Source organism: Dendronephthya gigantea, unplaced genomic scaffold (genome assembly GCF_004324835.1).
Source record: "Dendronephthya gigantea isolate DGI-Jeju-01 unplaced genomic scaffold, DenGig_1.0 000032F, whole genome shotgun sequence".
In the NCBI taxonomy this organism is placed as follows: Eukaryota; Metazoa; Cnidaria; class Anthozoa; order Malacalcyonacea; family Nephtheidae; genus Dendronephthya; species Dendronephthya gigantea.
Genome location: NW_021163042.1, coordinates 1,168,929 through 1,180,428, shown reverse-complemented (window position 1 = coordinate 1,180,428; position 11,500 = coordinate 1,168,929). Strand labels below are relative to the sequence as shown.

The window sequence follows — 11,500 nt, the reverse complement described above, 5'->3', positions numbered from 1 at the left end:
TTTATGAATGGGACTAATATATGTTGGATGTCTGAACCCCCAGGTGTAAGCTATGCAAAGGTAAACTACTGTATGAACACAAGGTGCGAATACGCAGTGATGCACATATTGATAATCACATTCAAACGATATTCAAACTATTTCGTGGCTAGAACTAGAAATGAAGCCTCGATCGTGCATTGCTTTTTTTACTATAAAAAACTCAGCCGTCACCCTGGGAACTAAAGCCGTATTTATCAAGACAAATGCCGTGACTTACAACGAAAACTCTAAAAACTAAAAACTGTTGTGTTGTGTTCGTCTTGCATGTGCAAGGTCCCTATAGGCATAGCTATAATACTCACTTTACCACAGTAGTCAAAATTCCTTAAGAAATGCAATCTAAACAATACCCACTGAGGGAACATTACGAACATAGTTAATGACTTCTTCAAAATGAAGTCTGAGCAACTCTATGCTAATATATTTTATTCGAATTACTCGAATGAATTTGAATTTGTTTGAATCTTTTTTCAATTGACAGATTTGTTGGAATAAAAATTTAAAATGGAAAGAAGTGAATTCTCGGTGGTTGGGGGTGCATTAATTAAGAGGCACGTACTGGGGGGGGGGTGCAAATATACCATGCACAGATTATAGGTTAAAAAAGGCCCTGTAATTTCCACTGTGAAGTACAAGTATATAATAAATATTTTGTGTTTAAAATAAGATTATATTGCTTGCAGATTATAATGTCATTGTTGATTAGCACGTTGTGCTAGCCGCTGCATTTCCCAAAATTGTCCAGTTTCTTCTTTTTACCCACTCTTTGGGAAACCCAGTTAGTGAACGCTTGGGCGAGTCTATCGGAAATGTCCCTAGAGCTTAAAATACTGTTGTGCAATTTTTTACTTGGAATTCTTTACTGAGCATATACTTATTGCCCACAAACACACTCACCAGTGATGCACCAAAGTACATATAACCATAAATACGTTAGCAATCACGTGACGTCGCCACTGTTTCGCCCAGATCTTTCTCATAGGAATGTCAAAAAATGATCCTAATTATCCTGTTTTTTAATTACTTGCCAAGGAGGGATGTTGTAGCTCATTAGAAGTACTCGAATACGATGTTTTGGATCTCGAGATTTGCGTTCAATCGACGAATACGGGGCGAATTTAGGAACAACACTTCTAATCTTTGCGCACACTTATTCAGACGCTTAAGAAGATTTCCAAATTCTTGTTCGAAAGTTAAGACTATAACCTTGCTCATGACTCCATGTAAAAGTGATAAGCTGATGGAACGCCAGACGTTTTGAAAACCTGACTGCATTGTTCGATAAAAAACAATTGGGCCTCCGCGTAGGAAATAGCACAAAACAAATACGATCAGAGGTTATAACTCCCGAGCTCTTTCTGAGAACGAGGTATTTTGCAACTAAAGTCTATATATAGATCTACAGTATAAAAAAGATAAATTTTATTTGTTCAACAAATCCACAATAAATAATTTTAGGTCTAACTTACCTAATTAGAAATATGAATACATAGAAAATCATGAAACAAATTTTTTACGATAACGCTAGCCCTGCCTATCGTGGTCTACTAGGCTGCCATAGGAATGAATACATAGAAAATCATGAAACAATTTTTTTACGATAACGCTAGCCCTGCCTATCGTGGTCTACTAGGCTGCCATAGGATTCGGACTAAAGAACGAAGTACATGACGAATTAAATCCTTGAAGTTAAGCTACGATTAGGAATCTTGGTTCGTACTTTTTTGCAAGTTGTCACAAGATTGCTGATCTTAACGGACTTGCTCTAAGTAGTTTCAATCACTCATTGTTAAATCACTAACCCTTGAATCATGCAATTAATGTGATAAAAATACTTTCCACCTCAGTAAAATCTTTTGACATGCTCGCAATTAAAATTATCCCAGTTTCCCAGATAACGGACGTAACAGAATAATTGTGTAAACACACGTTGCTCGATTAAAAGGATAAATTGGAGAGAAAGTAATATGGTAACGAACTCATGAATTGTAAATTTAATTTCTATAGAAATAGACCTTAAAACATTCGAACAGATACATATTGTAATACCCAGGTGATTATCAAAATAGCCATGCACTGATTGGTCGAGCGAGCTCGGATTTCAACCTGGTGGCGAACACTTGAAAGCAGGGGAATCCGACGAAAAAAACTCGAATTAATGTTATTTTATTAGAGGAAAAAATACGTTGTATGATTGTTAACGCCTAAATTTCTGTACATTTGTCAACATATTTGTTCACCGCGTTTTTAAAATATGTGTAATATCCATAGAAATAATAGATCTATTATTTCTATGGTAATATCATAAATAAGTAAAATATCATGAAGCTTTTTACCACTGCACGATATAATATTTAGTTAAGTATATTACGCCATTAGCAGTCGAATTTTAATTATAATCCTTGGCTATATTAATAACAGACATTATTGTCCCAAATATTCCTCCCACTATTCCAAAGACAGCGATAGCAATATTTTTAATATGTGTAAGACGGGAGAGACCAGGACACGACAGGGAGTGGAATATTGGTGGGAATACTAATGCTAAAGCTGAACTGCTCATAGCACCGACGAGGGCAATAAAATTATCCAGCTGTGGTATGACGGAAGCCAGAATTGCTAGGTCAAGAAAAATAGAAATCAAAGTCAGCCCTGAATGATATATTTTAACTGCGCTCTATAGGAAATATTCCAGTTTCTCATCGCTTGAAGGCAGGTGGTCGTCTCCTATGGCTATGGCTATGCACATGCACGATTGGCGCTGGTATACAGACATGCACAGTTTTGGCACACTATGTCTTTTAAGCAATAGCAGATTAATACATGCATGATTAAATACCGGATTGCTTACCAGTAAAGATTACTACGAGAGCTCGAAATATGAAACTTTTGAACAGAGTTTCTCCTTTGAAGACACGTCTTAGAAACCAAGATTCAAAAATATTCAACGGAACGTAAATCTGAATGAAGTAAGTCAAGAATATTCCTAATGTTATCAAACATTTCACAGCAGTCGCAAACCTACAGGAAAATAGAAAAATGTTACTATGTGCAAGCTAATACATAATTTAATTACCTGCTCATATATCTTCTTCCCAACAGACTTTGCGCTTACTTAATTTTGGATAGGTTGAAACATGAATACATGGAACTAGCGAGAAACAGGGGTAGTAACTACAAGATGAATCAACACCCTCTTCCGCAATAAAGTTGCTATTTTCTCAGTGAATTTTAGGTGTCTGACTTAACATGAAGTAGAATTTGAATGTTTGACTTTGAAAGAAAACTACCCACGAAGTTGCTACAACGCTGGAAATTATAGAAATTAGGAAATGTCATACGACGTATGATTGGTTCCGCAAAATAAACGAGCCATTCGAGCATTGTGTAATAGGTCTTCCGCGCTTGACGTCTTATGAAAAACGTCTACTACACATAGCTGAGTGCATGGAGAATTGCGTTATATAGTATAGGTGTAATAATGATCAAGCCAACTTACGCGCTGTCACCGAGGTTTAGCGTGATACTTCCTTTGCAATCATCCGTACACATCATGTAACCAAACAAACCCATGGAAACGTAGAGGAATGTTACAAATAGCATACTCAGGGTGAGAATGTTGGGAAAATCGGATGGTTTCTTCATCTCGTTTTCGAGTGGAAGTACCTGTCGGTTTGGAAGTCGATTTTAGTGTAACAGAGAAGTCGTACCGTATGGATAAGTAGGAATTGTTACAACATTTCCACATTAAAACGCAATCTTTTTGAAGAACAGATCAAGTATGGTTATGATTTGGGACATGGAGGTTCATTACTGGCAAACGCCTGGGCATTTAAGGGAAGCATTCATGAAATTAAAATTCAACAATCTCTTACCAATCCAATTCCTTCATACGAGTACACAGCGACACCAAAGAACAATGGAAACGTCTTGATCCCAGCAAATGCTGGGAGATTTAGTGGATTATTTAAATGCAAAAATAAGAAAACGAATATGCAAATGACTCCTGAGACAATAAAGATATTCGAGATCAAAGACAGCCAGGATAAAGCGTCGAGATTTTTGATGAACGAGAAGGCGATAAAGTACGGTGTAATTATTAAAATCCATATCGTTATAGAAACGTTAAACGAAGAATAATCATCCAGGATCTAAAACAAAAATATGTTTGATTTGATATATAGCTACAGGTAGTAAAAATGCACTGAACGTGTGAATTGACGCTCAAAGTAGGCACCGTAGGGTTTACTACTAACGAGCCAATGGAAAATGCGGGAGTAGTAAGCTATGCAGGAGCAAAGTTTTTTAGACACATTCTAAAAACTTCTTTTAAGCTAAAATAAAAATCCTCACTTGTTCTAAATTTCGTCCAACAAATAGCACATATATGCAGCAAAACCCAAGTTGAGTTATTATCAGAAATGTATTGATAACCATCCTGTAAAAAAAAATAACCATACTACGATTTTAAATATATATATTCATTGTTACGACTGCCATGCATGGAGATCAGGGTATTGTAAATACTAACAGGCAATCGTGCTCCCTAAGACACACTTGATTTGTTGTACGTGTAGCGACATAGAGGTCCGGATATTTAAGACAAGTATTTATTTTTTTGCCACGCTCAATGTCCAGTTAGACGCCCAAGGTTACAAACAAAACTTCAATTTACTAAAAATGTACTAAAATTCACTTTTGTCGTAATGATAATTTAGTCCATATATTCAGCAATATAAAATAGTTGAAAGTTGGTAAATATATTTCAGGAGAACAAAAAAAAGGTTTGCACGAGCATAGAATATAAATTCCGTGGTCATGCAGATATCGAAAAATGCCGCCCATTGCTGGATTGAATGATGCAGAAAAGGCTAGGATTATTTTTGTCAAGACCTGTGTACAGCCTCTACTGCTACATAACCAACCTTCCAATCCATCCTTTCCCTGGGTATCGCGTCCTTACACATTCTTCAGCAACATCTGCAAAGCTCATGCTTGACCTTCCTTTCCTATAAATGTTACGATTATTTTTTGTACATTCAACTGCAAGGCAGTTCCATGCATGCATGAGTTAAAGTGTGTTCTACTTACGCTTTACACCAGCTATGAGAGCTCTGAACGAGGAGATGCATGCAGTGAATAGCAATTATGGCCATAATCACAAGACAAATTGGACCAACCTACCAATGAAAATGGAGCCTGTATTTGAGCAATCGTTGCTTCATATATATTTAAATATTTATTACATGCTGCATTTGCATTCGCTGCATTTGCATTCACTGCATTTCCTCGCGTTTAGAACGTTGCTTTTTTACAATTCTACTATATATTGACACAAATAAAATTTTTGAATTTTGAATCCTCGTTTTTTGTTCATAACTTTGCTATTGTTTTGGCTACTTCAGCCTGATTCATTTTACAGGGTAAGCGAACTAGCCGGTTTAACGGACTAGGGTCCATGCAATCACTCGCCCCCGTAAAATTCTTCATATAGATTATATAGAAAAAGCTTCTTCCTGTGTATTCTATTTTGCATGATTTAGGTATTTACAGTGACTGCAGTAACTGGACCATTTTTGGGTGTTACCAAAGTATCATTAGTTACACTCTTTCTCACAAGAAAATTTCTTCTTATTCTATAATAACAGATTGCAGCCATTCACTGAAATTCTATTACAGAGAAATTGACCTCTTGTGCTCATCATTGAAAGTACACATGGCCATTGTCGGCAACTTTTGTAATCAAATTCAAATTATAGGTCTAATCTTGGATTGAATTGGCAGCAGTGGTAGCGTATACATTGCTTCTTTAAAAGCACAATTGAAGACTACAAGCTCAATAATTCAAATTTAGTTAGAATTTTAAAACAGTGTGTACTTTCCATAGAATTTTTGCTAAAATGTGTTGCCCTGAACTACTTGAATGATAACAATAAAGAATCTAAGTCAGAACAGACATCTTATTAAAAAACTACAATACTGATAATATTTGTTCAAATTATTCTAGGTCACTAGGTGTAACAAAATTTTCTAATGTTTATTCTGAAAATTTGCATTAGGTTTTATCAAGGATAACATACCACAACACCTGCATTCATGACAGCAACAGGAAGGCCAAGTAATCCAGTGCCAATATTAGCTTTAATCAAATGCATAAAAGTTTCAAGATTGCTATAAAATAAACATATGGCCAAATTTATTCTCTCCTGGTGGAGATTATTCAGGGATCAATGTAAGCAATGTAATGATTGGGTGATTACATTTGTCTCCCTGGCTGCTATTGCTTTAACAGCGCTGGTTTTACACAGTGGCAAATGTGGCAAATGCCACGAGCCCCGCGCCTTTTAGGGCCCCGCAATTTACGCTAAAAGTATATATATATATATATATATATATATATATATATATATATATATATATATATAATTATATATATTAATAAATGTGCTATAATCTGGTGTTTGTAAGTTTGTAAGTCTTAAGGGTTAAAACTAACCCTTAAGACTTTAGACATGCTATATGCATAAAATCTGCATGCGCATATAAATCGTCGTCTCAGTGACCCAACATCACCTTATGCGAAATGCGAATAATATATAACATAACACACATATACACACTACACAGTTAAGTCAGTGCTTCTAACTGCATTTTTAGGAACGCTATGTCACTATAGAGAAAGCAAAAATTTGGGTCCCCGCGCGAAGAAAATGACACGGGCCCCGCGGTGTGGAAACGCGGCCCTGTGCTTTAATATGACTTTTATTAAATCCAAAAGCAGCAACTGAATTCATTTTGCAGGTGATAAAAAATAATTTGCAAGTGTACCCCCTTTGCCATATCATGAGGCAGTGTCCCTCTCTCCCCTTCCTCAAAGGTTTCAAGATTTTCTAGGGTATATGCAAACAGATTTCAGAAAAAATCTTGTGTGATATATACAGCACAGCATTGTAGGGGTATCTTCTTGTTGCAATTTTTCGTGCAACTTTTCTTCTTGTACGTGATAGATGTGAACAAGTGAATTAGTTAGCAGCTGTTAAAATAAGAGCTTATCCATCAGAGCATTATTTGCAATGGCTGTGGAACCATTCAGAAAGTGGGGGGGGGGGCACTGACAAAAAGGGCACTTCCTCAATTAGAACTATATCACATTTACCCCCATATATCTGCAACAACAGTGAAATTCACTGAATTACTTCACGTAATTATTGATTACAACTGCAATGTTTTGATAAATACAAATCTCTACATAGTCTGAGTTCATGTACTACAATAACAAACACTTAAAGACTCAAAGAAGGGCATGTTCACTTGAAAAAGGGGGTACATTTTGGTATTTTCAAAAAAAGTGCGGGGGCACCATGCCCCCCGTTCTGCAGCCCATGATCATTTGTAACTAGTCACTTGTTCAAATCTACCAAACAAAGAAAATCACACATAAAATTGCAGGAAAAATTGCAAGTGTAAACAGGTTTTCAATTATGTGTTTACCAGCTAGCCTCACTTTGGTGCAGAGAATATATTGCATTAGCTTTCCTAGAACTCATTAATACATCATTATATTATTATTAACACATTCACTTTCATTTCCATGTTTACAAAATTTCACAAAAACCATATAAACAAGAGAGCAAAATCGATTAATGAACTCATCTTCAGTATACCTCCATAATAGTAATCAAATTTTATCATATATAGATTTAAAATCGAGTACGTACGTGGTAGCATGTTCGTGTTCACGATTTTCTTCGTGCATTTCTGGGAAAATTTCATCAGAAGTTTGATTGCCCTGGATATCACCTCCCGAACATTTATTCAAAAGACGTGAACGTTCATTCTCTATTTCATCAGACATAACTTTACAGGTTTAGTGGTTTATTATACTAGTACGCCGTTTTCCTAATGAGCGCCACGAATTAGTTCAACTGATCAATGTAAAATAAAAATTTTTCAAATCGATCTGCTCGGGCCAGCTCGGGGCTCGGCAGTCGGCATAGCCTTTTATATAAATAAAATGTTTCTAGACGATAATTTATTAATAGCCAGCTGCCAGCCAAAGGTTAAAATATTATACCGGAAGTAATCGCTATTGTTTTGATATTTGCTAAAATAATTGCTAACTTTTTGCTAAAATAATTGGAAATAATTTGAAGTTTCCCAGATATATTAACCAACATTCCAAATTTCTAACAGTAAGAAATTCACCATTTAGAAAATCTAAATCACGAGTTTTCAATATTCTTAAAATTTTAGGGCATGTGCGTTATGTCTGTATTTTATTTATTTCACGCGTAACTTTTGCATGGTCCATATTTAATTTTTCTCTCTATATAATTTAATTTTGATGGCTACACAGTCTCCAAAAGTCTCAACTGTGAAAGTTGGGATGCATGTGCCACAAATGCTTCCCGGTTCCTACGGGCCGGCGCTGAGGATTTTTTTTCCGTAACCAATCGAATGTTTCGTGATATTAAAGAGAGAGAGGCTTGAATTTGTATGGTTATAATGGAATGGATTCGAGTGCAATTTGCACTGGAATGCAAATTGCACGAGAATCTATGCTATTACCTATTAGTTAATAATATACATAAGAAAAATTATGTGTGCTACATAATTATATGATAAATAATTTATTCAATTACAAAGTTTATGCGCACTGCGCAGTCGTTAACATGTCGACTATATAACAGTATTGACTATACTCTTTGTACACAAGAAATAGTAAAGTGTACCCATTCTACATGCAACGAAGAACATGCAGAAGGTAATAATTTTTGCAGAATGTCAAGGTTATTTTAAAAAAAGCATCACGATCCTTACACTAAATTTCACTGCATTTCTTTTGATGTTTCTAACATTTCACAGACCAATGCAATTGGAGGCAATGGAGTATCAACATCACCTGATTCCAATATCATGCAAGTTGTTGGTATTTCTTCTTGAACAACTAATTCTTCAAAAACTGTTATCTCAATCTCTGGTTCTTGAATATGTATTAAATTTTTAACTGCTGGATCTTCATGCCCATCTTGTTCTTGGATGCATTTTTCCTGAATATCTTGTTTTGGGACATCTTGTTTTCCAATAACTGCATGTTCTTGAATATCTTGTTCTCCAATATATTTTTCAGGGATATTTTGTCTACCTTCTTCTGGTTCATGATCATGTTCTTCAACATCTTGTCCTTGAATTCCTTCTTTTTGAATAACTTCATTATCTTGGACAACTTTATGTTCTTGGAGATCATGCTCTGCAATACCATGAAAAGCTTCACTCTCTTGAATATCTTCTTTTGGGATATTTTCATGTTTTTGGTTATCTTGTCCATGGATATCTTGTTTTTGGATATTAGGTTCTTGGGTACTTTTAACTGTTTCTTGAGTATAAATAATTTCTTCTTCAACAACATTTTTCTTATGGGTTCTTAGATGTTTGTTTCGTGTACTCACATGGCCAAATGCCTTATCACAAAGGTGACATTTGTATGGTCGTTTTTGAGTATGCACATTTTGATGAGCAGTCAAGTTACTCGATTGGCTAAATTTTTTGTCACAAAGCTGACATTGATAAGGTTTTTCACCAGTGTGTGTTCTTGCATGGAGCTTTAATGCAGTACTATTTGCAAATGTCCTGTTGCAGACATCACAATCATAACTCTTGCTGTGAGTTTTCAAATGACTTTCCAGTGAATCAGGTTTAATGAAGCTCTTGGTACATACTGTACATACATATTCCTTCTCTTGAGGTTCTACATGGGATTTTCTGTGTCTTGTCCAATGCCCGGGATGTTTAAACACTTTTTTGCAAATATCACATTCATATGTGTTGTCATTATGTGTCAACTTATGTTTGCTTAATGTACTGAAGTGACCAAACCCCTTATTGCAAATCTGGCATTTATACAGTTTCTCTTTGGAATGGACAGTTTTATGAGCAGTCAAGTTACTAATTTGACTAAACCCTTTGCCACAGTGATCACAGTGGTACGGTTTTTCTCCACTGTGTATCCTCTTATGAACCTTTAAAGACGTGCCTCGCGCAAACTTCTTATGACAAATGTCACATTCACAAGTCTTCACTCCAGTGTGACGTAGTTCGTGCTTTGATAAGTCCCTTTTATCCACAAAATATTTCTGACACACATCACAGGAATATGGTTTGACCCCTGAATGGCGTATTTTGTGGCTTTGCATGTTACCGAGTTGACTAAATTTTTTATCACACACGTCACAGGCGTATGGCTTGGAGCCAGTGTGAATACGTTTATGAATGTTCAAGTTAGTAGACTGAGAAAAGCACTTATGGCAAACATCGCAGACATGTGGCTTCTCACCGGTGTGAACCCGAGCGTGTTGTTTTAAGGCAGCCAAACGATCGAACGACTTCTCGCAATCATAGCATTCCCATTTCTTCTCCATTTTGAGGATGTCGACAATCAGTAGGACTTTTAAATACGATTACCAGAACCTGAAATGCACAAAACGATTGCTTGTGGTTTTACATAATTATTCTGGTGAACTGTGCAAAGTTGATAAATAATCAAGTTCAAATTCATAACACCAAGTTATAAAAGTTAAAAGGGAGCCTTCTGGTAGCACTGGTAGCGGTAATGTGTAAATCTAGAAAGCTGATACTTCATGTGACATATCATAATCAAGGTGAAAACTGCATATAATGAGACTGGCTTTGACTTTGATCTGATCACAGTGCGCTTTTTACCTCGTCAGGCTCGTCTAGCCGGGATAACTTGCTTCATATAAACAGGCCCTTACGCAAGCCATGTTGTTTGGTGGTGAATGAGGGTTACTTTAGAATAACCAATGAGAATAACAGAGCTTCAATTCCACATTTGCATTTTGCGCAATGCGTATTCTGTTTCGTTCTCCTATACATAATACATTTTGACATTTTTGCAGTGTTGGTATACGTCACAGTCTACATATTGTTTTATATTACACCACAAATCCATCCAATATATTTTAACAGATCTTAATCGAACAACACGATGGTAGTAAGTCTGAGTAACGATTTGGAACAAGACGCCGTTCTGGCGTTAACTCCGGCGCACGTGCCAGTCTTCAATATAGAGCTTCTGAACATAAACAATACAGTTCGCGTATTGTTTCGCATACATATTCGCATTTAGATGCCTTGCGAACCTAAATGTTCGATCGCAAAATTCAGAAGCACATCGCAGTATAGAAGTTCAATTGTTCAAAAATGTAAATAAACCGCATGATACATTCGCTTCGTCTTACACTTTGCCTTTGGAATTCGCGCTTATAATATTGTATTAAATCTTCGATCCTGTGCAAACTACGCGACGTGTCAACGCGCCCATACACGACCACATCATCTTGTTAAACGGCGAAATAGCAGCGATATTATTAAAATAGGACCGAGTCTACATGTATTAAATATATTCTTACCCCAATTCAATCTAAACTTAATCGAACAG

General features: G+C 36.0%; 2 protein-coding genes across 3 annotated transcripts; both read right to left on the bottom strand.

Annotated features, from left to right (window-relative positions):
- Positions 1-1,479: 1,479 nt before the first annotated feature.
- On the bottom strand, positions 1,480-8,085 carry LOC114524848 (proton-coupled amino acid transporter 1-like). Of its 2 annotated transcripts, none has more exons than XM_028546047.1 (9): positions 7,761-8,085; positions 6,123-6,213; positions 5,134-5,222; positions 4,968-5,051; positions 4,396-4,480; positions 3,918-4,193; positions 3,542-3,708; positions 2,894-3,063; positions 1,480-2,661 (listed from the first exon to the last, which is right to left on the bottom strand). In XM_028546047.1, the coding sequence occupies exons 1-9, from the start codon at positions 7,895-7,897 to the stop codon at positions 2,432-2,434; spliced, it is 1,329 nt and encodes a 442-aa protein (XP_028401848.1). In that variant the 5' UTR covers positions 7,898-8,085; the 3' UTR covers positions 1,480-2,431. The 2 variants fall into 2 exon arrangements, with proteins under 2 accessions (XP_028401848.1, XP_028401849.1); XM_028546048.1 differs by having other exon boundaries at positions 6,123-6,181; positions 7,761-7,838.
- A 642-nt stretch (positions 8,086-8,727) lies between these two features.
- Positions 8,728-10,587, bottom strand: LOC114524845 (zinc finger protein 883-like). The gene has a single exon (XM_028546043.1). It carries the CDS (start codon positions 10,458-10,460, stop codon positions 8,871-8,873), a length of 1,590 nt encoding a protein of 529 aa, XP_028401844.1. The 5' UTR covers positions 10,461-10,587; the 3' UTR covers positions 8,728-8,870.
- Positions 10,588-11,500: the final 913 nt, after the last annotated feature.